General features: G+C 39.5%; 1 protein-coding gene across 1 annotated transcript in view; it reads right to left on the bottom strand.

Annotated features, from left to right (window-relative positions):
• LOC122791730 (signal peptide, CUB and EGF-like domain-containing protein 2) overlaps positions 1-27,261 on the bottom strand; it is a 1,774,756-nt gene that overhangs the window by 965,538 nt on the left and 781,957 nt on the right. Inside the window, exons 6-7 of the mRNA XM_044059635.1 lie at positions 26,642-26,758; positions 24,460-24,549 (exon numbers count right to left, since the gene is read on the bottom strand). Coding sequence (XP_043915570.1) covers positions 24,460-24,549; positions 26,642-26,758 — 207 coding nt within the window. The remainder of the gene's footprint in view (positions 1-24,459; positions 24,550-26,641; positions 26,759-27,261) is intronic.

Below are 27,261 nucleotides of genomic sequence, written 5' to 3' on the forward strand. Positions count from 1 at the left end.
TCCTATGGCGATTAGGGCAGGTACAATAAACTCAGTCAAAATGTCAAGCAGATTAATAAATGTAATACTAAAGTCAATGTAGATTAAAAGCTGTAGATATCAAACAAAACTTTTTGGAAACAGTCATTTTACAGCCAAGTTGGTTTATTTACAAACAGGATAACAGCATTTTGAGAATAAAAAAAAATCTAATTTTAGCAGGCTAACAGCTAGCTTTATACACACACAGTACAAGAATCAACAGTTTTTAATATTTTAGTTTTGGTGGTTCTTTTGATATATTTTTTTAAATATAATTTATACTTTTTAGCTGACTGTATATTATTTAATATTTTTAATGTAAACAACAGCTTACAGTGTGATAACATTTGGAAACTTTTTTCTCTCTACTTACTTTTCACGCTTGTATGTCCACTACTTTTATACCTACAATTACTCTATTTATAGAGCAAGGTCATAGTATAAGAGCATTTATATTTATGTCTTTACAATGTCTTTGTCCAACAAATATTTTAGTTGTGTGTGTCTGATAATGCCTTTGTTTGCCTTGCAGTCTGACAAACAAAGCATGATTTTATTTTGCATAGAAATAGCTGTAGCATGACATCTGAAATAATTATATAGAACACAGTTATATACATATTTTATTTTAACTTGCACAAAAGTAATGCCTAAACAATTTTACTTGAAGAAAACCATCCTAACACTTTTGCCTATAAGTCCCTATTAATAGTCAACCACTATTTTAACTTTTTTTGGAAAGGCTAAAAAGAAAAAAAAATACCAATTTTGAGTTGGGAATCAGCATGCCTCACCAAGAAAAAGCTAACAAAATTCCAAAGCAAATTGGAATGCTGTCATCCACGACAACATAAATGTATCACAGGTTTGAATTTGTGTTATGTTATCTGCTGTTAAAAGAACACATGGAAATGCTAACACTTCAGATGAAAATGCTGAAAGCAGCATGTCTTTCATAACCTCTGTTTGTCCGTCTTGCCATCTGAAATATATACTAGTTTTTCAACTCCACAATGGGTATCCAAGTATAGCTAAAGGTTGTGAAAATATATTGGAAGGTAGACTGTAAACTTCAACTGAACTGCTCCACCTAGACTGGAAGGCTACAGAAGTGGCCAAAGCTCTAGTAGAATGACCTTTCGGTTTGGTAGACAATTCTTTGTTTCCAGGTGGTTTTCTCACATTATTACCTTCATCTAGCAACATGGTATACAGGGATAAAGCCTTGAATATGCTGTAGGAAATCCAAGTTTGAACAGTAGCGTGGGTGTCTGTAGAAGCTAACATTGGAGGATGGGACTGAACAGCTGCTGCCTGCTTGCCCGTGCTTCTCGAAGGAAGACACATTGGTGACACCTAGTGGGAGCACATGATCTCTACCCCATGGAGCTCAGGTCTATAAAGTAATGCTGCTGTGATCAATTACACTGTGAACTAATGGAAACCCTCACAGGGCAACAATAATGATGCATGGAACGGTTACAGTAGGGAATGGGGGTGCTCTATCAGGTGTAAGGGGTAGGCTGATCCACAGGAAGAGTAAAGCTGGCATGATCCCTACCACCTGACTCTCATCACAAGTGGCTGGACTCATGGGGGTCTCACAAGCAGGAACACATGGGCCATAGAGCTCTTGCTTGCCCATGAATTCCTGATTTCATTGATTGTGGAACAGATGGCCTCAAATGGATACTGGTAGAGAAGCCATCAGGCTTTGTCTAGTGGGAGTGCAAAAATAGTGATCTGCTAAGATACAGTGACAGTCACTAGATGATAAGCTGGAAGAAATCTTAAAAATGGCTTTTGGGGAAAATAATGAGGATCAAAAATGAAGAAGGGGGTCCCTTAAGTAAAAACTAAAGCTTCTTCATACAAGACTTTGCTATAACAGTTTGATATTACTGTCTGTTTAAGTAGTCAGTGATTCTGGCATGTGATATTTACTCTTCTAATTGAAAAGGTTACTGCTACAAAATTGCTGCCTTAAGAGGCCGGAATAAATTTTAATAGACCATGTCAACTAGCTAAAATGTAATAAACAAACATGATGACCTAGCAGTGAATAGGACATTAATTTTGGGTCAACAATAACAGAGTACTTCCAAGAGAGCCTGCATTGGAAAATTAGTTAAAGATGGCATTTCTGCACCAACAGAATCATCTGCAAGAAGCCATTCTACAGCAGAATAAGGTTCAGCAAGTAAATAAATATAGGTAGTCAGAGATTCTGCCAACTTTTACAACTGATGACCTTTGATTCTGGAAGATCAGTGGGTTGTGAGCTTGAAGTCCAAACCGAGCATTTCAGATGATATTCCAACACTGACATTGCAATGCAGCATGAAAACATTAAACAAAATATCCAGTAGATGTTTCCACTGAAACTGTCTGAATCTGGGGGAGGTGACAATGATATAAATATCATATAGGATATAAATACTACTAATGATGCAAGCAACTGATGCTTGCATTTCCTAAACCAGAGTGACTTTGGACACTTTTGGTTTCTACTGTAACTGCTTTGTGGCATCTCAGCATTCATTCCATTAGCATCCTGTTCACACTTCTGTATTCCTTCCTTCCTTCTTTTTTTCACAGAAGGACCAAAGAAGAGTCCAGCATAAGGGACATATACAAAGGAAGCTTTGTAATTGTCTGCAAAGTCACAAAAATGCAGCCAAGCCTGGTGTTCATAGGTTGGTACTAGGCTATTGGCCCTAGGGCCTATACAAGCCTAGCCATAACAATTCCCTGGCTATTTCTTCCCACAATATTTACCTCCCTGGACCCCTGTCTAGCAGGGTGACTGATGTGATCCCGGGGTGAATTTCCTATCTCCCATCCAAACATCAAGGTTCCTTTTGAAGAGGGCCAAAGAGGCGCTCTGCTTGACATGTATGGGCAGTCTATTCCAGAATCTGGGGAGTCTCTGGGTCAGGAACCTATCCCTTCAGCATGTTTTGTTCATCGTATTGACAAGGTTTAGATCCCTGGAATGTGTGGCTCTGAGGGATTGGGATTTCTTTAAGTGTAGCATGTCCAACAGCTCTGGGTTTGACATGGCCTTATATGTTAAGCAGAGATCACCTCTGAGTAGACTATATGCGACAGAGTATAGCTGGACTTTTTTTAGACGGTCAGCATAGTACATCTGCTTTAGGCCTGTGATTCTTTTAGTGAGGTATTTCTGCGACCTTTCCAGTTGTTGTAGATGTCTTGAGAGGTACATACCAAACGGGGTGTTGTATTCTATAATGGGTCTAATGAGGGATGAGTACACTGGGACAATGACCTCCTTTTTTCTGGATGAAAAGCCCTTAGTGATGAGTTGTGCCACATAGAAGGGTTATTGAAGGTGAGACCACTGTCCACCTGTGTCCCTAAGTCTCTTATCACACTTTCAGTGTTTAGTATACTGCCACCTAAGTGGTAATTCATGGTTTCATGTTTTTTCCCCAAACGGGATAAAGTACAGTTTTGTACCTACCATAAATGTAGATGTCCGAGAGGTATGCATCTGCAGTCCTAACAAATGGGTTGTCCTGCCTCAGGCAGCCCTTCGGTCGGCCGGATTCCAAAGTCTGGGTCTGGCCTCGGCTGATGTCGCACTTCACCCGACGTCACTGCGGCTGTCAATTGGGTATAAAGGCATCAGCTGATGCCATTTTCCTCAGTGTTTCTTGCCCCAGATGCCAGGTGCCCTCTAGGAAGGCTAAATTTGGATAAATGCAAATGATTCCAAACAGTAGAGAGCAAACAAAAAATAAGCATGTATGTACACATATACAAACAAATACACCATAATAGATTCCCCCAGCTAGCTACAAGATGGGCAAATACCCTAGGAGTACCACAGAGGGGAAGGAGGGTGGGTAATCCTGACTGCAGATGCATACCTCTTGGACATCTACATTTATGGTAGGTACAAAACTGTACTATGTCCTTCAAGGATGCATCTGCAGTCCTAACAAATGGGTAGAATACCATAGCCAAACTGGGGGAGGAGGCACTAAGAAGATTATGGTGTAGTTAAGATCCCTTGCAAAACAGCAGTTGCAAAACCTGCTCGGGATCTGGAGTATAAAGGCAGATTATAATGCTTGGCAAATGTATGCACGGAGCTCCAAGTAGCAGCCTCTAAAATGTCTTTGGTAGCCACTCCTCGTAAGAAAGCTGTAGTAGTGGCTGTAGCCCTTGTGGAGTGAGGTCTGATGTTTTCTGGAGTTGTCTTCCCATGAAAGGAGTAACAAAATCTAATGCAATTTCCTATCCATTTTGAGATTGTCTGTTTTGAAATTGCTTTTCCTTCCATTCCTGCTGCATATGCTACCAGAAGCTGGTCAGTTTTTCTATTGTTCTTGGTTCTGTCCAGGTAGTAGCGCAATTGTCTGTGTACATCCAAGGTGTGCAGTAGTCTTTCCCCTGTTCTGTGGGTTGGGGAAGAATGTTGGTAGGTGGATTGCTTGGTTCAATGATACCCTGGAGACCACCTTTGGCATAAAAGTAGGGTTAGTTCTCAAGGACACTCTATCCTGATGGAAGATAAGGAAGGGCTGTACTGCCATTAATGCCTGTAATTCAGAAACCCTTCTTGCTGAAGTGATTGCAAGCAGGAAAGCAGTTTTCCAAGATAAGAATTGTAATTCTGCTGTTGCTGCTGGTTCAAAAGGGGGAAGTGTTAACTTTTCCAACACAAAGTTCAGGTCCCATGTAGGTAGAGGTGGCTTCCTTGGAGGCTTTACATTTTTAATTCCTCTCAGAAACTGCCTGAGTAGAGGATGAGAGAAGACTGGAGGATCCATGTTGTATTCTGCTGAAATTGCTGATGCATGAATCTTGATGGAGGAGTAAGACAGGCCATTGTGGAAAAGTTCTGCTAGATATTCCAGGATGTTCGCTATGTTAGCCAATGATACATTTTCTCCTTTTGCTGCACTCCAAATGAGGTATCTTTTCCATTTTGCTGAATAAGTCTTCCTTGTGGAGGGTTTGCGAGCCTCCAGGATAATGTCTTTAACCCTCTGGGATAAATCTGGGTTATTTTGTTTCATGTAAGATTCCAGGCAGCTAGCTGCAGTGTTTTCAAGTTTGGATGCAGGATCTTGAAGTTGTTCTGTGTTAGCAGCAGAGGAACTAGAGGTAGAGGCCACGCATGTGTCCGAGACATACTTCTCAGAAGCGGGTACCAATGCTGTCTCGGCCAGTCTGGAGCTATCAGTATGATCCTTGGGTGATCTTCTTTGATCTTCAGTAGCACTTTGTGCATCAAAGGTAGAGGTGGGAATGCATATGCTGTTAGGTTTTCCCAACTGAAGGATAGGGAGTCCACCTTCCAAGCAAGTGGGTGGTATGTCCTTGTGCAGAATTTTCTCAATTGGTGGTTGTGTGGGGATGCGAACAGGTCTATTTTGGTAGCCCCATTTCTCTGTAATGGTTTTGAAGATGTCCGGATGCAGCATCCATTCGTGGGCATCCGTGGTAGTTCTGCTTAATGTGTCTGCTAATATATTTTCTTTTCCTGGCACAAATAAGGCCTGGAGCTGAATGTTGAGGTTCAGGGCCACATTCCACAGGTCCATTGCCATCCGGCATAGAGGGTATGAATGTGTGCCTCCCTGCTTGTTGATATACCACATAACTGTGGTGTTGTCCGTCCTTATCAGCAAATGACCCTGTTGAAGAAACGGTCTGAATGTCTGAATTGCCTGTTTCACTGCCAGCATCTCTTTTTGATTTATGTGTAGGTTCAGCTGGTCCTGTGTCCACAGGCCTTGTATACACTTGTCTGCCATGTGTGCCCCCCAACCGAGGTCTGAGGCATCCGTGGTGATAGTCTGGCTTGAGTGAGGGCTGTGGAAAGGCAGTCCTTTGTTCAACTGACAGGCCTGAACCCACCACAGGAATTCTTGCTTCAGGCATGGAATTATTGGAATTTGGGTTTCTAGGCTGTGCTTGTGCTGAGACCATAAATTCCTTAGGTACCATTGCAACTTCCTCATATGCAGTCTGGCATGTGGAATCAATATTATGCAGGATGCCATGTAACCCAGGGCTTGCAGGATTTTCCTTGCTGTAAGCTGGTTCTGCTTTGTTAACGCCTTGAAATAGAGTGGTAGTTGTTTCTGCTTTTCTGCTGTGAGAAATGCCATTTGATTTGATGTGTCCAGTTCTGCACCCAAGAATGTAATCCTTTGGGATGGTACCAGCCTTGACTTTTTTATGTTGACTGTGTATCCCAAGGCCTGCAGTAGGTGAATAACCTTTTCCAAATCTTTTGTTAATTTGATCTTGTTGTCCGCTTGTAGCAGGCAGTCGTCCAGGTATGGATAAATTTGAATTCCCTGAAGCCTGCAATGAGCAATTACTGATGCCAGGCATTTCGTGAATACTCTCAGTAGATAAGCCAAAGGGCAATGCTGAGAATTGATAATGCTCTGATCCTGCAAGAAATCTGAGGTATCTTCTGCAATCTGGTCGAATAGGGACGTGCAGGTATGCCTCCTTGAGATCTAGAGTCACCAGCCAAGCCTCCTTGCCCAGCATGGGAAGAAGGTGCTGTAGGGTCAGCATTTTGAATTTTGGAACAATGAGATATGTGTTGAGAGCGGACAGGTCGAGAATAGGTCTCCATTGGTTCTCTTTTCTTGGCACCAGGAAAAGTCTGGAATAAAATCCTTGTCCTTGTTCCATAGCCGGTACCTTTTCTATAGCTCTCATCCTTAGTAAGTGGTTGATTTGTTCTAGAGCGTTTGTCTTTTGCTTTGGTGGTAGGTTTGGCATTCCTCTCTTCCTTGGTAGAGTATGGAAGTGAAACCTGTAACCTTTGTCTGTTGTCTGTAAAATCCATTTGTCTCCTGTAATGTAATGCCAGTTTACTGAAAATAAGGCTAGCTTTCCGCCTAAGGGTGCTTCCAGTTGTTCCCTGGTAGGCGGTATCAGAGCCAAGTCACTGTGACTGTCCTGTGGAATGGTAGTAGCTGGATCTGTGGCAGTACTTCTCTGGTTGTTAGGCTGCCACTGACGTCCCCTGTAGGCGCCTCTGGGTTGACCTCTGCCTCGTGAGCGCCTGTTTCTGCCTCTCTGTGCCCTGGTGTCTGGAAAGGACCAATTCTTCGAAGGCCAATTTCTACTAAACCTAGGAGGCTGGACCTGTAAGAAGTCCTTGACTGTTTGGACAGATTTTGCTTTTTCCTCCACCTTCTTTAACACTTGCTGTGCAGGGGAGCCAAACAAACTGAGTTTCTCCATGGGTGCATCCAGGAGCTTTGACTTTACATGGTCTGGTAAGGATTGCTCTTTTAGCCATGCATGTCTTCTGATCACTGTACCAGTCATAGCTGATCTAAAGGAAGCCTCCAGTGCATCATAGCCGCATTTTAAGGAATGATTACTGACCTGCTGAGTGTTATGTACCAAATCCTGAAGGGACTTACGGTTTATAGGTTCAGGAGAGGATAGTTTTTTATTTAACTGATCTAACAAAAATTCCTGATACTGAATCATGTGGAATTGACAGTTTAAAGCCCTAGCGGGGAGAGTAGCAGAAGTATAAACTTTTTACCCCATCTCTCTAATGCTCTAGATTCTCTTTCAGAGGGAGGGTTTTGGTAGTTGCTATAGCTTTGGGGCCTTGAGAAATAGTTTCAGGATCTGCAATAGGAGCCTTATACAGGTGATAATGTGTGTCCGGGACCCTGTAGTATCTGTCGGGCTTAGCAGGGGACGGAGGAAGAGAGTCAGGGGCAGTACAAGCATCATTGAATGCATCATCCACAACTGTTAGTACTGGAGGAATGGCTAAAGGCCTATGCTGTGGCAAATGCAAAATGATCCTGAGCCGTTTCCTTGAATCTGAAAAATCCTGGCCCTGCCATTGAAATTGTTCCCTCATAGCATGCAAGGTTTCCCCAAAAGAAAATTCCTCAGGAGGAGAGGCAGAAGGAATGGAGTGTTCTGCGTCAGAATCCTCATATGGAGAATAAGGGCCTTCAGGAGGATTTGAGTTTTCTGAATCATCAGAAGAATAATCCGTAGAAACTGGTTCGGGGGCTCTGCTCTAGGCCTCTTCTCTGGAGGGGGATGAGAGGCCCTGTCAGGGTGAGGCTGGGATCCCCTGATCAAAGAAATGAGATCCTCTGCCAGGCTGAGCATTTGGGAACTAGAGCTAGGCCTGAGCGTGGGGGTTTTAGGAGGCAAGGCCTTAGAGGATTTAGCTGCTTTGGCTCTAGAAAAGGCTTTGATAGACATGGATGCAGGGGGCCTAGCAGCTCCACGTGCAGGAGTAGAGATGTCTAATGGGATAGTATCTGATAACTCCTGGGGGCCTGCTACAGCAGGAGAAAAATCAGTAGCAGATTCAGCCATGCTGAGAGAAACCTCGGCTGCAGGAGGAATGTTTTCGGCCGAAGAACCGAGGTCTCGGTTTCAGCCGAAACAGAGACACTCGCGGTTGGCTTAACCGTGGTTTTGGCGAAACTGCGGACCGCGAGTGTCGGTCCTTTTCCTTATGCTTTTTAGCTAAATCGTCGGAGTCTCCGGCGGCATTTTGTAGGCAAAAGCGGGACCAAAAACTCCTCCAAACTCCGACCGGCGCCTAAGTGTCCGTCGGTTGAAGGAAGCACAGGCTAGACAAGCTGCTACGTCGTGGTCTGGGCCTAAGCAAGGAAGGCAGTAAGAGTGGAAATCCTTATGAGGTATTTGTTTCCCACAAGTTAAACAATTATTTACTTTTTCTACATCGGCTGAGGCAAGAAAGAGTCCCCAACGGGGTACTTAGCTTTTTAGAAGTCTTCGGTAGTAGAAAACACTGGATCTGACCGACCGGCATTTGTGAACAGCTTCTGCCAAGAAAGACTGAGGAAAATGGCGTCAGCTGATGCCTTTATACCCAATTGACAGCCGCAGTGACGTTGGGTGAAGTGCGACATCAGCCGAGGCCAGACCCAGACTTTGGAATCCGGCCGACCGAAGGGCTGCCTGAGGCAGGACAACCCATTTGTTAGGACTGCAGATGCATCCTTGAAGGACATCTATACATTTCTTGGCATTGAGCTTGAGCCCATGGCTCTGGCACCAAGCATCTGTTTCTGTAAGGCCCTTTTGCAGAATATCCACATCATTTGGGGTTTCAATAATGGCTCCCAGTTTGCAGTCATCTGCGAACTTTGTTAGCCAAAGTCCCTTAGTGTTGGCCTGTACTTCATAAAAGTAGAGGACAAACAAGAGTGGTCCCAGGACTGAACCCTGAGGTACTTCACTTGTCTAGAGCTGGATTTGGTGTCGCTACTTTTACACTGTGGGTTCTGCTAGTAAGCCAGTTGGCAACCCATCAAGTGATGTAGGGATTAATGCCCAGCTTAGTAAGTTTATCTCTGATTCCAGAGTGGGGGATGGTGTCGAAGGCCTTGGCAAGGACCAGAGAGGCTGTGTGGACTGCCTTACCCTCATCCACAGCTCTGGTACAGATTCGAAGAAGTCAATCAGGTTAAGGAGACAAGACCATTCCTTCACGAACCCAAACTGAGTGTGGTTCAGTGTTTGAAGGTTGCCAATGACTTTGTTTATAAGTTCCATAATAATATGTTCCATGGCCTTCCAGATCAGGCTCGTCAGACTGATGATGCGGTAGTTCCCAAGGTCCAAGTTGGATCCCCCTTGTGGAGTGGGATAACTGTAGCTGTGTGCCACTCAGTGGGCATGAAGCCTGAGGTGAGGCTATGATTAAACATGACATTTAGGTGAGGTGCCAGTTCATTTTGTAGTTCATGTAGTACACAGCCCAGGATGTTGTCTGGTCCCATGGATGCTGTATTCTTAGCTTTGGAGAGTGCGGTTTCTACCTGTGTGGCCATTATTACTGGAATTTGGAAATCTTTCGTTATTGAGATGGGCCCTTTAGGGGGTAAAGTTGTCATGAAGTTCAGAAAATTTATCTGCATCCAAAGCAATCTGCCACCCAACTTCTTTGTACTCAAACATACTACTAAGATCGTCACTATGATGTATATCATGTAATGTGTCGAATAAAAAAAAATTTTTAAAGATGTACATAGCGATGTATGTTTACTATTAAAACTTTTGTTTTGTAACTCCATCATGGTGTTACTATGCCTTTCATTAAAAATGCATTATCTGCGGTATCCTATTGAACTTAGTCTGTAAAATGTATGTCTGCAACTACAATCGTCAGTGTTCTTTGTATAATATCTGCATGTTTGATTTGCTTGCAAAGTCTGTATTGTATAAATGTTAGTATACTGCACTTTTTTTTTTTATTGCTTCTCCCATATACCAGCTTTTTGTTAAGTTAGTGGGAGAACGGTTAATATTCTTTGAAAAATGCCTACATGTTAGTTATGCTTGTAGTGCTTCACATGTATAAATGTATGTATACATCTTTTTTTCTGGTTTCACCTGTATAGTGGCTTTTGTTTTACTCTCATTGTTAATGTTATGCTAAATGTCATTTTTTCACATCTTTTATATTGCTATAGTTTTTTTTTTTGTTATTTTTTTTATAGTGGAGCTTTTCTTCCTGGTCCACCACTGAAAATGGATTTCTTACCCAGACAGACTTTCCCAGTTACCAAATGTCAAATAAATCAATAAACTTCCTGCTACTAGGTGTTAATAACGAAAGGTTCACTTGGCAGCCATGTCCACTATTTTTAATGTGCTTTTTGCCACACGTCTGTTGATTATTAAGTCTCCCCCAACTGGAACTTAACCCATTCATTTTTTCCACCATGGAGGTAAGAGTCATCCTGAGGGGCCATCATTCAGGTAGCAGTGAAGTTGGTTTCTGCCTCTACTTGCATCAGTTCCTTGTATTTGGTTTCTTTAAAAGTGTGCAGCACTTCCCTGAGAGTTGCCTTCTAACTACATCCTCTTCTCAGGGACACACTTCCTCTTTGAAATCTGCATTTTGTGCTGGAGTCTGACTTTTCCTCCCTTTGAAGATACAGCTATATCCGAATAAAGTTCATCTCCAGGAAACTTTTTTCCTTGTGGCAGTTACCTGTACCTGAACAATTTTAGAGTTGCAGGCCATCCAATATTGTGAAGTCACCAATTTCAGAAGTAGACTAAAGCTGCTGTTGGACTTGAACTAATTTGAGAGGATAAGTGAAAGTTTGGGGAAACCTGATGCCTGGAAGAGAGCTCTGGTAAATACCTAGAGCATCACAGGGCATCTGAGATTAACACCTGATGTCATTGCACTAGCTGCTCCCTAGCTATACACCATGACCAACTGCCAGGAGAATGTTGGCTACCGGCTGAACTCTGACATAATCCCTTGGGATGCCTCACTCCTTGACCCTAAGCATGAATTATGGAGTGGCTATTTTCCTATAGGTTTCAGGACACTTGTAATGAAAGGTCAAATCTGGGATAGCTGGCAAGGAGCTGTGGGAATATTTGAGACTGAACATGAGCAGGTTGTGGAGAAGGTGCAGCCAGACTTTGTGCAGGGATAGGGGCTAGAGTTATCTGCCTTGTTTTCATAAGGAATGTGCATCTTTTGAGACCAAACCCACTAACCTTAACCAGTCCATTAACCTTCATGTTTCCTTCCAAACTATTCTGATAAAGGTTAATTTTTTGTGCATAATATGGTTGTTCACAGGTAGCTTACATTTTACTTTGAAATAGCTAATTATATTACAAAGGATTCTTAATTGTTTAGCTCCTTGAAAAATAAACTTTAGTTAAAATGTCAAAAGTCACACTGTGAAAGTGTTTATCAGACTGTGTCAAATGTTGGTTTGTGAAATATAGTAAGCTTTTCCCACTGAACACAGAGCTCTCCCTACCAGGTCAGTAGGGACCTTTCAGGCATTCTTAATGAATACATCCTTAGATGTTTGTGCAGCAATTACGTGGGCATGCCAGAGTTCTTTTGCAAGACACTGTTTGCTTGATGTCATCTGTAAGTCCAGTTCATCCTTTAGAGTCCAGATCCTTAGGCGTTTGATTACATAATAAGCCATGCAAGATGACAAGCCTGGGACTCTGTCCTGCTGATTCTTGAAGCTGAAACTCCTTGTTTTTTATTTGAACGTTACATACTTGGTGTAGCACTAGTTTTGGATGAGTAGTTCTGTCTTCCTCAACACACCCACCCACCTTCCCCCTGACGTGGTCCTGGCCAAGTGTCAAAGTCTGTTTTGCTGTTGATGTGCTTCTTGAAGTTACGGTGGTTGTGAAGCCTATGTATAGTTTCAGATGTTTCTGTCTCTTACCATGGCTAACCTAGATCTACAGATTGTCCTCCCTCACTTAAGTTTATGAGTAGGAGAAAGGTCTAGTAACCTGGGAAAGTTTTTGGATGCTAGAATTTCCAATTTCTGCTGGCCTTAGTCCAACTGATTTGTGAATATGGAACTAAACTAATCATGCAGATCTCTATATGTCTGTCTTTCTAGAAACTCATCTCTTTGTTCTATGTTTAACTGCTTATTGCCTTTTTTGAAAGTTATCTCTTTCTTTCGGTCTCTCACTGCATACAAGTTTATAATTGATCATTACTTCCACTGGTGCAGCAGTTAGCGCTGCAGCCTCACAGGAAGAGGCTCTCCTGCTCGATCCTCGGCTGGGGTGCCTTCTGTGCAGAGTCTGCATGTCCTCCCTGTGGTCGCGTGGGTTTCCTCTGGGTGCTCCGGTTTCCTCTCACATCCCAAATACATGCTGTAGGTGGATTGGACACTCTAAATTGGCCCTAGGCATGAGTGCATGCATGTTTGTGCCTTCTGTGGAAGGCTGGGTTCCAGGCTGGCAACTCGACACCATAAAACTCTACTGCCAATCATGAGTGGACAGGTGATCCGCTGTGGCAACCCCTAACAGGGAAAAGCCGAAAGAAGAAGACATAATGATGTATGTTTAGCCAAGGCATTACTCATATTTTTATTTTTAATAGCTAACACATGCTCGTAAATTATCTGGGAAAGCATTATGTTGGTTTTTCCAACATACAATTTTTGTTGGCATGACAATGTGCCAAATAAACAACATGTTTTGACTTGCAAGAAAACCTATATCTACCATCAATCAGTACGTCTAAGAACAATACCTTGGTTATTTGATAAATATCCACATCATTTTTATTTTATAATTTTTATAGAACAAATGCTTTTTAAAATTGTTGTACATTTGATAATGTTCAACTTTTATTTTTTTTGTTATTTTGTACACTAAGTACTGAATTGATTAAAACAATTGTCCTGATTGGTTGGTTAGACACGTTGCATACGTAGAAAATTCAATGCAATATGTTATCCTTGCCCGGGTTGGTCTGAAGAATTCTTTTAATCATTATTAAAGAACGAAAGCGCTTATCAATTACGGTTATCTTTTTTTACTTGTTTATGAAGAGGCTTTCTTTTAAATGTGTTTGTAACATTTTGTGTTTCTTTGGTTTTTCCCGCTGTCTTTTATGCTGGATTGCTTTGTTATTCAGTTTGTTTATCTTTACAGTGTTTCAGTGCTTCTAAGACATGTCATTTGCCACCAATTTGTGTAATGGTGTTTCCAGTGATGATGCTAATTTGGAATTATCAGTAACAACAACAACAACAACTCAGTGCCTGAAGATTCTGTAGGGCTTAATCAGTTGTTTATGGAATGATTGACTAAAATACTGACTAAAACTCAGCAGGCTGTGTTTGGTAAAGGGTTTCCTAAACAGTCCTCAGGCTGTGTTCGGTAAAGGGTTTCCTAAACAATTTAAATATTTGATGAACGATAATTCGGCAGCAAATGTAACTGACATTTTGGATAAACCTTTGCTTGCTGATCAATCTCAAAGTGTTTCTGGGACTGGACTTGGTTCAGTGGAATGAGTAATCAAAGGTACTGTCAATCCATTCCTTCACTGTACTCATACAGCTAATGAATTCAAAGCATCAATAACTACAGCGCCTCTGAAGCAGCATATAAATGCAATATTTATGATTTAGAATCCAAGCCGTTTAAGTTAAAAAGCCTAGATTATGAGAATTTGTATCCTGAACACTGCATCACTATCACATAAGTTCCAAGGGTCTCCAGCTGTTTAAATTTCTGAATGGCATCACGAAGGATGATGATACTTACAATACTTTGTTGATTTATTCAAAAATACAGGTCTTGCATTGTTAAGACATTTTGCTACCCACAGTGCAGCTACTTCGGAACCAACTTAGGAGTCTGGATAGTAGTTTAAGAAATAATCAGTATTTTGACCAGTGGTCATCGATTTATTATAGTATCATGGCCAGAACTGAAAGACATGATGCTACTACCGTAGCACGGAAACATAAAAACTTGAGTAGGGATGCTTAGAGTTATAGGAATAACTCTGTTTACCCCTTGAGGTATAACAATCAGGTTGTAGTTGATAATCATGATACCACGGTTGATAATGGTATTGGCATTGGTTCTAATGATTCTGATGTACCCGCTTCTTTTTTGCATGACAATTTTATGAAACTTTCACCTTTACCTAGGCATTCATAAAGAATTGCAAGTAGTTTGAAGGATGAACATAATAATAAGAGAGAGGGTATTTTTGGTGATACTGGTGGTGACTCTTTTCATAGGAAAAACATCACATGAATCGGCGGACTCATTCGCCAGCAAGGGGCAGAGGCAGGATCAGGACTGTGTAGAAAAAAATACCGTGGCCACTATTTTTTCCACAATGCTAAATACAGAAACTAAACACAGGTAGGCTGATATCCTAACAACTAAATTCTACCCTCCACCTTCACCACAAAGTTATAAACACACATCTTAATAAAATAAAGATAATCAACAACTTCAATGCAAGCTTAGTACAGTGTAAACATCCTCAAGTAAACTACTGGATGAAACTACACTCCATTTGTAATCATATCCTGCTGTATTAAAATAAAGAGGCAGCAAATGTAATAAAACAGACATACAACACAATGTCTTCTCTTACACTGGCATGTGCATGTACAGTACATCAGTCAGGTATCCTTGCATATTGCACCTACTGAGAGCTGGTGGAACAGTAAAGATATTCCATAATACAATCTTATTATAGTTTTTTAAAAAGAAAACATTTATTTTTAAATAATATCATTCTATAACAGCAATATATAACATCTGTGCATAAGAAAATGGAAGTTTACCCACTTCTAGATATCTCTGGTCACTCATGCTTTGCCATGGGTAAACCCAGCATTACCAACACACAGAAGCTATCTTTGAAAATACTTCAGGAGAGTTCTTCATTAAAACAAAAAAGTAACCACATAGCAATCATAAATTTCACAAACACTCTTTCAAGCAGCTACATTTTACAACAATATCACTAGTTTAAGTACTACATCTGAACATGACACTGTCATATTTAAATAATGGCAAAGCAGAGTACAACAGACCCTCTTAAAATAATTATATTTTACTGTGTTAAACTTCTAAAAGGTCTATTTTGTTTACATTACTTTGAACATCTGTCATTTAGAACAGAACAGTGTGCTTTTGAGTTAGGTTGGTTGCTTTCATTACTATTTATTTCTACTTTTTAGTTTTTATTTTCACAAAGCCCTAACACTAAAATCTCCACTGAAAACTAGTCTGACACTTTTTTTCCTGTTCTTGTAATGCAAATAATTATTTTGTTAACATAAACATAAGTTATATGAGCTTTCTCTTATATTTCCCACAGAAGATTCAAGCTTTATAACAATTTCTAGCCAGAGGCATTGGTTCTGCAGTCATACACAGGCATCAGACAACATGTTTGTAGACTTAATAAAGTGCAGTTACATAAGTAAACTTACCATAACAGTAGAGGTTCAAATGATCACTACTGCAGTAGCCTGAAGACAAAACTGGGCACCAAGCCCTTCTGAGGTTTCCTGCCAAGAGAGTAAGAGAGGCTAAGCCCTGAAAGGGCAAAGGTAGGATGAACAAAAAATAAACAACCACACCCTGTCCTAAGCAAAATACAAAAAAAAAGGGGGGGGGGGTACAGGAAGGGAGTGCCAAAAATAGGCAGCCAGTTAAAATTCACTCAGGTCAGGGTGCATGAAACACTCCTGATTTTGTGTTTGTAGATACAGTCTGTAAGGAAGTTTGTGGTAAGTGTCCTTTTCAAAAGAAGGGAGAACCACTGTTGTCTGGGTCAGAAACAGAGTCACCAAAAAGATCTTGGGGATTCCTTCTGAATCTTCAGAAGTACCCAAGATATCAGTAGAAAGAGAAGAAAAACATATAGGAACATTACTGTCAAAAAAAAAAAAAAAAAGAAAAGAAAGAAAGAAAGAAAGAAAACGGCATCTGTTTTCCAAGCCTTCTAGCATAGAGTCCTGGAGCAGAATCTTGTTAGCTGATTATTTAGAGAGGAGGCAAGTTGGTCTACTAGAGAACTTCCCACAAATTAGTCAAATCCTGGAATCTGGTTTGCATACATGAGAATCTGCTTGTCCTGTTCAGCTTGTTTGCCACACAATGTTCATCTGATGGAATGAAAGATGCCTGTAGATGAGATGGTGCTGTAAATCCCAAGCTGACATGGCTATGACTGTAGTTTGTCTGAAACAACCTGAAGAGGTCTTAGGTACTAAAATGATTCAAAGAGTTGAGTGCTTTTGATCAGGGCAAGCATCCCTTTCATATTTATGAGCCTGCATCTATCACAGGTGTCCCACACACCTTGTACTATTATCCCTACTGAAACTGCTCCCCAACAAAGTCTGACAAGTCTGAGATGACTGAGTGCTTTGGAACAAGAAGAGATATAGGAATAAACAAATTTAGGGATATTTGCTCTCTCTACCAATTAATTTTTCTATTGACAAACCTCATCACTGGGATTTGAAAAGACAAGGGATGTCGATGCTGGTACCAAAGATACTTCAGATACGATAGTATCTTTCTCAATGGAGTCTTGCCAGGGTTATCATTAGAATCACAGAGGCCATGAAACCCAAAATCCTGCAGTATTCCCTCACAGTGACCAAAGTCTGAGTGGAAAACCTTAGACATAGAGCTAGATATAGATCTATTTTTTTTCCAGTGGTAGAAAAGCTCTTTGAAATGAGGTGTCCAGCTGACACCCCAGAAACATAATTCTGTGTGAAGGAATCAAAAAGTACTTTTGAATGTTTTCTTGGAATCCCAGTTTGTGTAAGAGATCTCTCACTCAGGTGAGAGATTCCTGGCACTTTGAAAAATACTCTGCAAAGATAAACAAGGCATCTAAATACATGAAAAAGAAAATGGATACTCTGTAGCCATCAACAAGCTGTAACTGGAGCTTGCTCCTTAGTGAACACTTTCAGTGCAGTGGATAGTCCAAAGGGTAAAGCAGCAGACAATAAAGTGATACAGACACACACACCTTAAGAAACACCTGAGGCTTAGATGAAAAGGAATGAGATTTTAAGCATCTTTTAAATGTAGTTATCAGGAAACTTGAATGAGGAAGAATAAGTAATAGATTGTGAAATTACATAATTTTGAAGTTACGCACTATCACAAACAGGTCTAAGAAGAAAGATCCAGAACTGGTCTCCAATGATCTTCTTTCTTTGGGACTAAAAATATCCTTAAACACAAATCTTTCATAGCTTGGGAAGCAGAGACTGGTTATATCATTCCCTGGAACAGCACATAATGAAGGACAGGTGGAAATAGAGAGTCAGGGCTGGTGGATGAGGAACAACCTCCAGGCATGAGGAATATCCTGTTACTGCCATCTATAACCTTGAGGAACAATATTTAGAACCCATTTGCCTGAAACTGTGTGTTGCCAAACAGAAAAATAGATATCCAGACTTTCTGGAAGGGAAAACAGACTGTCAGGGTGGAAGGGGAGGGTGGACAAAGTCCCTTAAATGGTCAAACTGACTAGCTGGACTGTCCTTGGTTTTGGAAGTTTCTGAATTCTTTTGGAACACCCTAGCCATTATGCCAAAACTGGTTGTGGGGTTACAGAATCCCTTACAGAATTAGAAAAGGGAAGGAAGAAAATCTTAAGAGATCCCCTGCTTTAACTTACCCCTATCAGCACACGTTTTGATCACCTCTGTATCAAAGGAACTAAAAAGTGAATCACTATCCCAAATAGAAAAATAAAATTTCAATACTCATGTCCTCTTGGGAGGTTCTGAGAATGCAGCCAGGCAACCCTTCTCAAAACAGAGTCCATAGTCCTGGAGAATTGAGAGTCATACACACACAGTAAACAGCAGCAGGGACTAGTACAACAGAAGAAACAAAATCATTTGAAGCAGATGTTTCCGGAAAATAAACTGGACATCAAATATTTTTCATACTTTTACAATTAATCAAAATAAACATTAAGATTTGAGCTTGAAAATTAAAAATTTTGAAAATCAACATTGCAGAAACATACACTATTTTCCCATACCCATCAATAATATTCCCATCTTTATCAGAATGGCTAGGACAGGAATTAACTGCCTGTTTAGCAGCAACAGGAATAAAGTTAGAGCTGCTGGGTCAGGTTTGGGAAGAGTGGATAAGAACTTAAAAAGACTGATGAACATTCTATGTGCCTTTTTAGGAGCAGCAGGCTGGCTATCAGGTGGTGGGAGATTGGCGTATTGGTTAAGGTGCTTACCTTAGAAACACAAGGTGCAGGGTTTGATTCTGACATGGGGTAATTTGCTAGGCTTAAAATGGCCCATAAGGGCAGTTAGCCTAGTACTAACCTATGAAGCTATGAGCCTATCAAGAAAAATACAAGCAGAAACATACACATCCTCCAAAGATGACAGAACTGGAAGAAATAATGAAGGTTCAGAAAGTTTCTTCTGTAACAGCTCATAAGAATTTCCGAAGGACTGAGAAACCTTGGTGTACTCCCACTGAAAACACTGGCACATTCTGGAAATAATCTCAAAGAGAGAAGAATCCCAAAGGCAGAATCAGAAACTGAGCTTTCCTCTGAGTCCGAATCAGAAAACTGAGGAGAAAACCTGTATCTGTCCTTTCATTTTCCTGCCCAGATTCAGAAACTTGAATCTCTTCAGGAAAGGAGATATCCTTCTTTGTTTTACCAGAAAGCAATAAATAAGAAGGATCAAAAGCCTGAATAACACCATGAGGCCAGACTCAGTAAATAATTCCTGTCTATGAAAATTTGAGGAGTGGATACATGTTTAGTTTTCTCTTTCTTTTTGCAGAAAAAATGGGGCCAACAGTATTAAAAATGGCAGCAATTGCTTCCCCACGGATGGACACTACATTCTAATAAAACAGTAAAGTCTTCCCTGTTCCCTTTCCCAGGGCTAACAGCTGCGGCTCTCCCTTGCCTGCTGAGGGGATTCCAACAGCTCCAAAGGACATGGCTCACCCCCAGTGCATTGTATCTGTAGGTGCTACATCAGAGGGATATGAGGTAAAAGAGTGGTCTGAGGTAAAAAAAAAGTACACAGCAGAGTCACCCATCTGCATCTCAGGCAAACTGACTGACTGCCTGCTGTGGCGGCAAAGGCTGCATGCTTAACTTTTTATTTTTGTAGCTGGAAGAAGGATTGTTCCATGGGTATGATGAAAATGGTGTCTCTTTCCCAGGGAAAACAATCAGCAAAAATGTAAAAGTCTTTAAAAGTCAGTTTTTCACAAAAAAAAACACAGTAGAAAAAGCACTTTAAAACACCAGCCAGCCACAAAAAAGTAAAATAAACACAATTTCTTGACAGAAAAAAATGTTTTTTTTAAATACTTAAAACAACTTTTAAACTGACAGGAAAAAAAGAGTATTCTCATTTAAAAGTACAATGCAGTCTTGTGACAATACATTAAAACACAAATTCCTAGCTTTAAAATAACTTTCATGAAGAGGAAAGTATGAATAATCAACCAAAATAATTGAATGAAGTTTTTTCCCCAAAAGGAACTTATCTGAACAGCAAAGGAACAGCACAAGCCAAACACTGATCCTCAAAAGGGGTCTATATAAAAATTCCGAAGAGGTACAAAGCCAAATGTGCAAACATTGAACCCAAAATATCGAATGGTGAAAATAGCGAAGCCCCAGAACATCGAAACCTTACCTAGGGCAAGATTACAGTGGGTCGTTCCGTGGCTTCGCTATTTCCTCCACTGTGGTGCGAGAGTTATGGACCTTAGGGTTAGGGTGCGGGTTAAGGTAAGTGGATAGTTAGTAATGTATGTATGGTGTAGTGTGGGGTTGTGTTTTGTTAACTGTATTTGTGTGAATTCATTAGTTTGTTTGTGTATAGATTTGTAGGGTATGTGTGTGATAGTTACAGACCTTAGGGTTAGGGTGTGGGTTAAGGTAAGTGGATAGTTAGTAATGTATGTGTGGTTTAGTGTGGGGTTGGGTTTTGTTAAATGTATGTGTGTGGTTTATTTATTTTGGTGTGCTTGTGTTGGGTGTATGTTTGTCGGAACAGCAATTTTTTTCCCTGGGAAAAAAATCGCTATTCTGAACGTTCGATGTTTTCAATATTAGAAATTCCAAGTTCGAACATATGGTGTTCGACATTTTGGAGTTTCGAATATATGATTCAGACCCTCCTCAAAAGCATCAGAGGATCATACTCTTCGATGGCAGTAGAGCTCTTAAGGGTGTGGCACCCAAACTTGTCTTTTAATCATCTCAGCTTGAGTTGCCTGACAATTTGGATGCATGACAGGTGCCCTGAAACTATGGAAGCTGACCGGCTGATATATCTTTGGCAGGATGCAATCCATGTATCTAAAACTACTGCAGCAGTGATCAATATGATGAACATCTGCTACTTTCATGAGCTCCCAACTTAACCTTCTATACTGCTACCCAATACAACCTTACTCCCAAGCCAAAATTATGAATGTGACACAGATCAAACATGAACAAAAAGTCTCATCCAAAATGGGAAAAGGCTTTGGAGGAACAGAAAAGAGCTAGGTTGTGCAAAGCCAAGGGATGTACTACAAAAGACAACCTAAAAAAATCAGTCTTTATGGCAAGTTTTTCACATCTGGATCTTACGGCGGGTGCTTCTTGCAAATAATCCAAGCTTTAGGACACAGCCTAAAGTAGTAGCAACACAGAGAGGAGTTATAAAAGAAAACACTGGCAATCTTAAGAAAAGATTTACTTTGTAAGATTTCATAGGAAGGCTAATGAAGTCATCACATCTTGTAGAATGAGCATTAGCTAAACCACATATATACATTTTGTATAAGTATACATACGAATTAAACATTTCTTAATCCAGTTTTATATGTACCCATTTGGTATGTTTATAGTCCTCCCTGTTTTTAGCAAATGGGGCACCTAGCCTACACAGAGTCTACCAAGAAGCAGGCATCATATGCTCTATATACAGTATCCTCTAGCAAACAGAAGTCAACTAAACAGTACAGACAATTCTCAAACTGGCAACCTAAAGGAAAACTCCATCCCGGAGCTAAAAAAAAAAGTTTTTTTTTTTTCACTCTGTTTCCTGACCTATTTTAATACCTCAAAATCACTCTAAGTGCTTTATTTGTAATTTTAGCTTGTTTTCCACAACATGGCTACCAATGGGGCTTGATATATCAATGTGATCTTGTTCTCCCTCAACCCTTTCTCTTTCCCATAATACTTTGCATGACTCATGCCAGATATAAGAAAGTAACTTTGAATTCCCATGCCATTGACATATAACGGGATTTGTGAGGGTCACTTTTCTTTTCTGTCTCTAATCACCCTCATTTATCTTTGGCTCAGACCTTGTTTTACACTATACTTAGAAATTATCCAGCTACAGCCAGAAAAGTAACTAAATTGCAAGCCTTTGTTCAGTGTTTTCTTTTGTAGTTCAAGAGGAATTTAGAGTCCCCTCTCCCCACAGTACTGCAGAGCTGATAAAACGGTCACTGCACTGAGAGACCCTTGCAGAATCAATTCCTCTTAGACTACAAAAGAAAACCCTGAACAAAGGCCTGCAATTTAGTAACTTTTCTGGTTTTAGCTGGATAACTTCTAAGTATAGTGTAAAACAAGGTCTGAGACAAACATAAATGAGGGTGATTAGAGAAAGAAAAGAAGCAGCCCTTTTACAGAAGGTAAAGAAAATAACAGTGACTCACACAAATCCCATTATATGCCAATGGCATTGGAATTCAAAGTTACTTCCTTATGTCTGGCATGAGTCATACAAAGCATTATGGGAAAGAGAAAGGGTTGAGGGAGAACAAGATCACATTGATACATCAAGACCCATTTGTAGCCATGTTGTGGAAAACAGGATACAATTACAAATAAAGCACTGAAAGTGATTTTGAGATGTTAAAATAGGTCAGGAAACAAAGATATAGTGAAAAAAAAACAGATATTTTTAGTTCTAGGGTGGAGTTTTCCTTTAAGGAAAGAAAATGACTATAAATTGACAGGACAGTGGTTTTGGGAATGGCTCATTTGTCATAAGCTAAGCAAAGATTTCCATGGTCTTAAATTTGGGCCTTATTTACGTAGTATTTGTAGTATCCAAGATCAAAAAACAGAAGATGATGAAGTCACAGACTGTGCCATATGTATTAAAAATGGATTTAGGTTATAAGATTCCTTCTTAATCAAGATCTAGATGTTTGGGATCGGTATATGGAGTAGACACAAGCTTAGTTTAACACTTCACTTTTTGACTATCCAGCACAAAACCTCTGTAACAGGCTTTGATGTTACAGATGGAACTGCAGTTGCAGCAACAAATAATGTACACAAAGAAAACTTTCATGGCAGCAGGTCAGAAACAATAATTGCATGTATATGTCCTGAGGGATATAGAGCAATTAAGGAACATTGATACAAGTATGCTTGAATGTAAATGAAAAGTATTTCAAGATACTCATACAAAATTCAACCAAATGGTTGGAATGTGAACTTTTAAATAACATTTTGATGACCGTTGATCTAAAAACTGGTATTTGGCACCTGTAGAAACAATTCAAATGCATAACATGACATTAATTAAAAGTGCACCCATTGGCAAACTGCACTGGCTAGTTAATTTAATTACACTGTCAAGGAGCAAAAATCGACTCAAAAAAAGTTATTATAAAATCCTGTCATATGAAATCATGGAAGGTCCTACAGACAACACAGTACAAAACAATTTTGTTTCAGACTTTTAAATATGGGATCATACAATCTCATAAGTATTAAACCATGTAAGACTTTATACAGCAAACATATCAGTGGAAAATGAATGCAGGGCTGAAAACTGCAAAAAAAAAAAAGAGACAGAGAAAGAGGGGAAGGAAGCTTCCAAATGTAGAAGGTGGATTTTCTTATAAAATAAAGGTGACATTTTTTTTGCTTGTAAATAGCCAGCTTTCAACTCCAAAGCAGCTGTCATAATAAAGTCATTTTTAGCTGAAATTAAAACTGCAACATAATACCTTGTAAGCAGAACTGTCATTCTGGAGAATACTTTACAAACTGAAAGCTCACGTCCTCATGCTGGGACCCTGAAGCAGTGATGAAAACTGCAGAAGGTGAAAAGAATCATTTAGCTGCACATAGCAGCACTTACTCTGCAACAGGGGTTTCTTTTAAATCTAAAAAGGCTGAAACATGGACAATAAAGGAATGTTGAGAAAAGTATTTCACAGCACCATGTTCTCTTAAACTAAGTGACACTTCTGTCACTCTCTATTACAGACTAGGTTTTGTTGACATCAAAATTATATTGCAAACTTGAATTACACAGGTAGGGCATCCAAAAACAGAAAAAATCAAAATTACAGGATTTCAACAGTTCATACAATGACGAAATAGCTTGCATATGTTTAGATTTGAGTTGTCTGGCATACTTAAATTGGAACATACCAAACTTAGAATCAGTTTTCAAAACTGAATACATCGTTGTAATTTCACTGCCCCATATATTGTTATTACTTCATAAAACCTCCATTAAACATTTTAACATTATGGCCTGTCAGCTTACAAGGAGTCAAGTCACATTTAATCAAAATGATAAAGTTAGCTATGCTTTTCCTATTTAGGTCCACAATGCTCATCCTAGCGTAGTATTTGGGATCAGATATAACATTTATCAGTTCTGTGTAAACTTAACATACCCATGTCAAAGTTCCAAGTGTGGAAAATTAATAAGCTGTACTTTTGAAAATCAGTACAACGTCAAGCGTAGCATACCTACAGATCTGCATACAGCAGTAACTAGCAATTGTACACAGATTATTAAATGCAACATTACATTTGTGCGTTTCTTACCTTAGCATTAATGTACCACAAGAATTTAGTGAAGATTTGTTAGTGAAAATTGACATTCTTTTAAAATTTGTCACTGCAGGGGAAATCCACATTCTACACATGGATGGAAATTTGACTTAGCTAGCAAAGCAGTGATGATTTAAACATATTCAGATATGAAACAGCATAGCTAAAAGACGCACAGTGAGAGAAAACTGAAACATGAAAAATTATAGAAGGCATTTTGTTACCCATTAGTAGTCGACGTTTCACCCGCTTGTCCACATCAGATACTGACGTGGCATTGTATTCAGAGTTCTCAATTGCAGCCTCGTCTCTCTCTATAATACAAGTAAGCAAAAAAATATTGCAGTACTCATACTGAAGAAGTATTGACTTTATTCCTACCTGCTATGGTGGTACCACAGTTGTAAACATACTGAATTCCAATTAATATAAATCAAAAATACACCCCATTTGATGGATGTGTTTTGGTTTAGTACATGTAGCAGTTTGGCTTCCCAGTTTTCAACAAAAGGATTGACTACAGGACAAACAAAGCATACACATGAAAGCAGATGGAAAGGGAGCATTCCAAAAGCAATGAAGGAATTTGTTTAAAATGAGATGAGGAAGAAAACAAGCAGAAAAAGAAATGATGGATAAAGAGTTGGTTGCCTGCTTGTCTATAACTGAACTACAAAGGTTGTATTATTTTTATGCAGCATAAGCAATAGATCTAAAAGCTTGCTTCCCAAAAGCTGACACATGACATGCAAGCTTTTACTACAGGACTCAACAGCAGAATGTGATGGGTATAAGCACTTAACAGTTTACTTTCCCCTGCAGTTATATCTCTCACTCATGTTTAAAGAGTTAGTTTAAAGAACTTACTGACATTACAATTAACTACAACTACGGACATAACTGTGGCATGCATCCAACTACTGCACTCAAGCAGGAACCGGTTCTAGCAGTGGTGATTTGAGAAAAAAAAGCCCACATCCCATGAACAGAGTATGGAACTCTTTATTCTACTGTCATGGGAGGGAAGTCATGACTTACTAAATGCTACATGTACTAGATTCACTAGATAATATGACGTGGCTGCAATAGAGACCACTTGAATGACATTAAGGTAAAAAATTTGGTTTCAGTTTCAGCTACAGACAAGACAGGCATTCACCAGGGTCTTTGCATTTAAGCATGGAAGCAAGGAGACTCAACAAGAAACAGAGAATGATATGAGAGAAGAGCTTTACCGAATTAATGCACAATTGTTTAGTAATATTGTAAGTACATAGTGTTAATAGTTACATGGATGGATTTCAGGGATGTTAGCTTGCAGTTTTTGGCTCCTCTGGTACTTGTCACTAACTGTAGATCTGTAAGAAATTGTTACTAACAGAAGCAGCTCAAAAGGTACAGAATGCATGCTCACATAAATATTTACATTCCAAAAAAAATCTGTGATTGTCCATATAAACCTTGTTGGGCTTATCTGATAGTGAACACCCTTTTTCAAAATAAAACAGTATGCATCAGTGCCATTCTGAACAACACAGAATGTTCTACACTCAAGGAACAGATAACTGATACATTTCTCATTCATACCTCTCAACCTCTTAGAGCAAGAAATTGGGACAAAATCATAAATAAAAGTGGGACAAATGTACAAAAATTTGGACAATTTTTAAATATTGCTCTTACAAACTTAGAAAATTGATAGACTAACAAGTTTTGCATTAACATGAATTTTCTGAAGAGTATGAAGTCTTAAACTCAAATGTCTGTCATTATTTTCTAACTTCAGTCTAATGATTTGCCACTAATTTGCCAGAAAACCAAACTGGACAAAAAATATGAGGCAAAAATCTGGACATTCTGCAAAAATCTGTACAGTTGAGAGGTATGTAATTTCATCTACCAAATAATGACTTTACAATGCATATCATGAGGGTTACTGCAGATACTAAATCAAAAGCAGCACATCAGACAACAAAAGATTACATTTGTATGCCATTCACTTACACATTATTTTAGCTGTTGCAAGAATACTAGAACTTTGGAAATAAGTCAATGATTTTAATGTCTATTTTTAAAACACTGCAAATTTTCCTCTTAACAGAGTATTTAACCTGAAGAAGTATCGTACTTGCTTAATGCATGCAATATAAATTGCAAAAAATTGGAACGTATTTACAAGTGGTTTTATAAAGCACAAGTTGTCAAAAGTGCTGCTTTTAATAAATATTTTCACTTCACAGCAATCTTCACGGTATTTTAGTGCCGGAGATAAAGCTACACAAACTGTACATTACTAACAAATTATGAGCAGATATTTTTGTCAACTTCTGTTTTTTTTACTTTCCCTGTTGTGAAAGTACAGCATTATAAATTATGTCAATGAAAATATCAGGCCCTGTTGCTTACCAATGCAAGTTTTCCCATTAGAATGCAAGGCATACTTCTGGTGACAACCACAGACTGGCCCAACATCAGTATCATCACAAGTATGCTGGCAGCCACCATTTCCATGATTGCAAGTCACTGTAGAGATAATCAAGAACAGGTCAGATCAGTTTATAAACATCCTACAACAGGAAGCATTACAAAAAAAAATAATCCTGCAAGAATGAAACTGATACTATTAGAAATTACTGCACATGACGCCAGGACAGACTGTAACTGGAAGCATTCTGTGAATTAGAATTTAGTAATGCAAAACAGCACTGCATGCTTTTTTTTATTTCCAAATGATCTTTATAACAAAATTATGCTCTAACAGACAAAATGCAAATGGAAAGTCTATGGAAATAATAAAAGAAGCTATTATAAAATACAAAATGACATTTAAAAACCTTAGGAAGTTGCTAACGATATTTGGAATGCAAAAGTTGTTTCATTTAGGATTTTCCTCTACCCAATACAATAAACACTTCTAGCAGTCTAAACTCCAAACAAGTGAGCTAAAACGTAGAAACAACAGCAACAAATGAAAAAAAGCATGTTCAAAGTGAACTTGGCCACAAGACAGACAATTCAGACAAGCA

This window comes from Protopterus annectens, chromosome 17.part0, assembly GCF_019279795.1.
Source record: "Protopterus annectens isolate FY-2018-M chromosome 17.part0, PAN1.0, whole genome shotgun sequence".
NCBI lineage: Eukaryota > Metazoa > Chordata > Ceratodontiformes > Protopteridae > Protopterus > Protopterus annectens.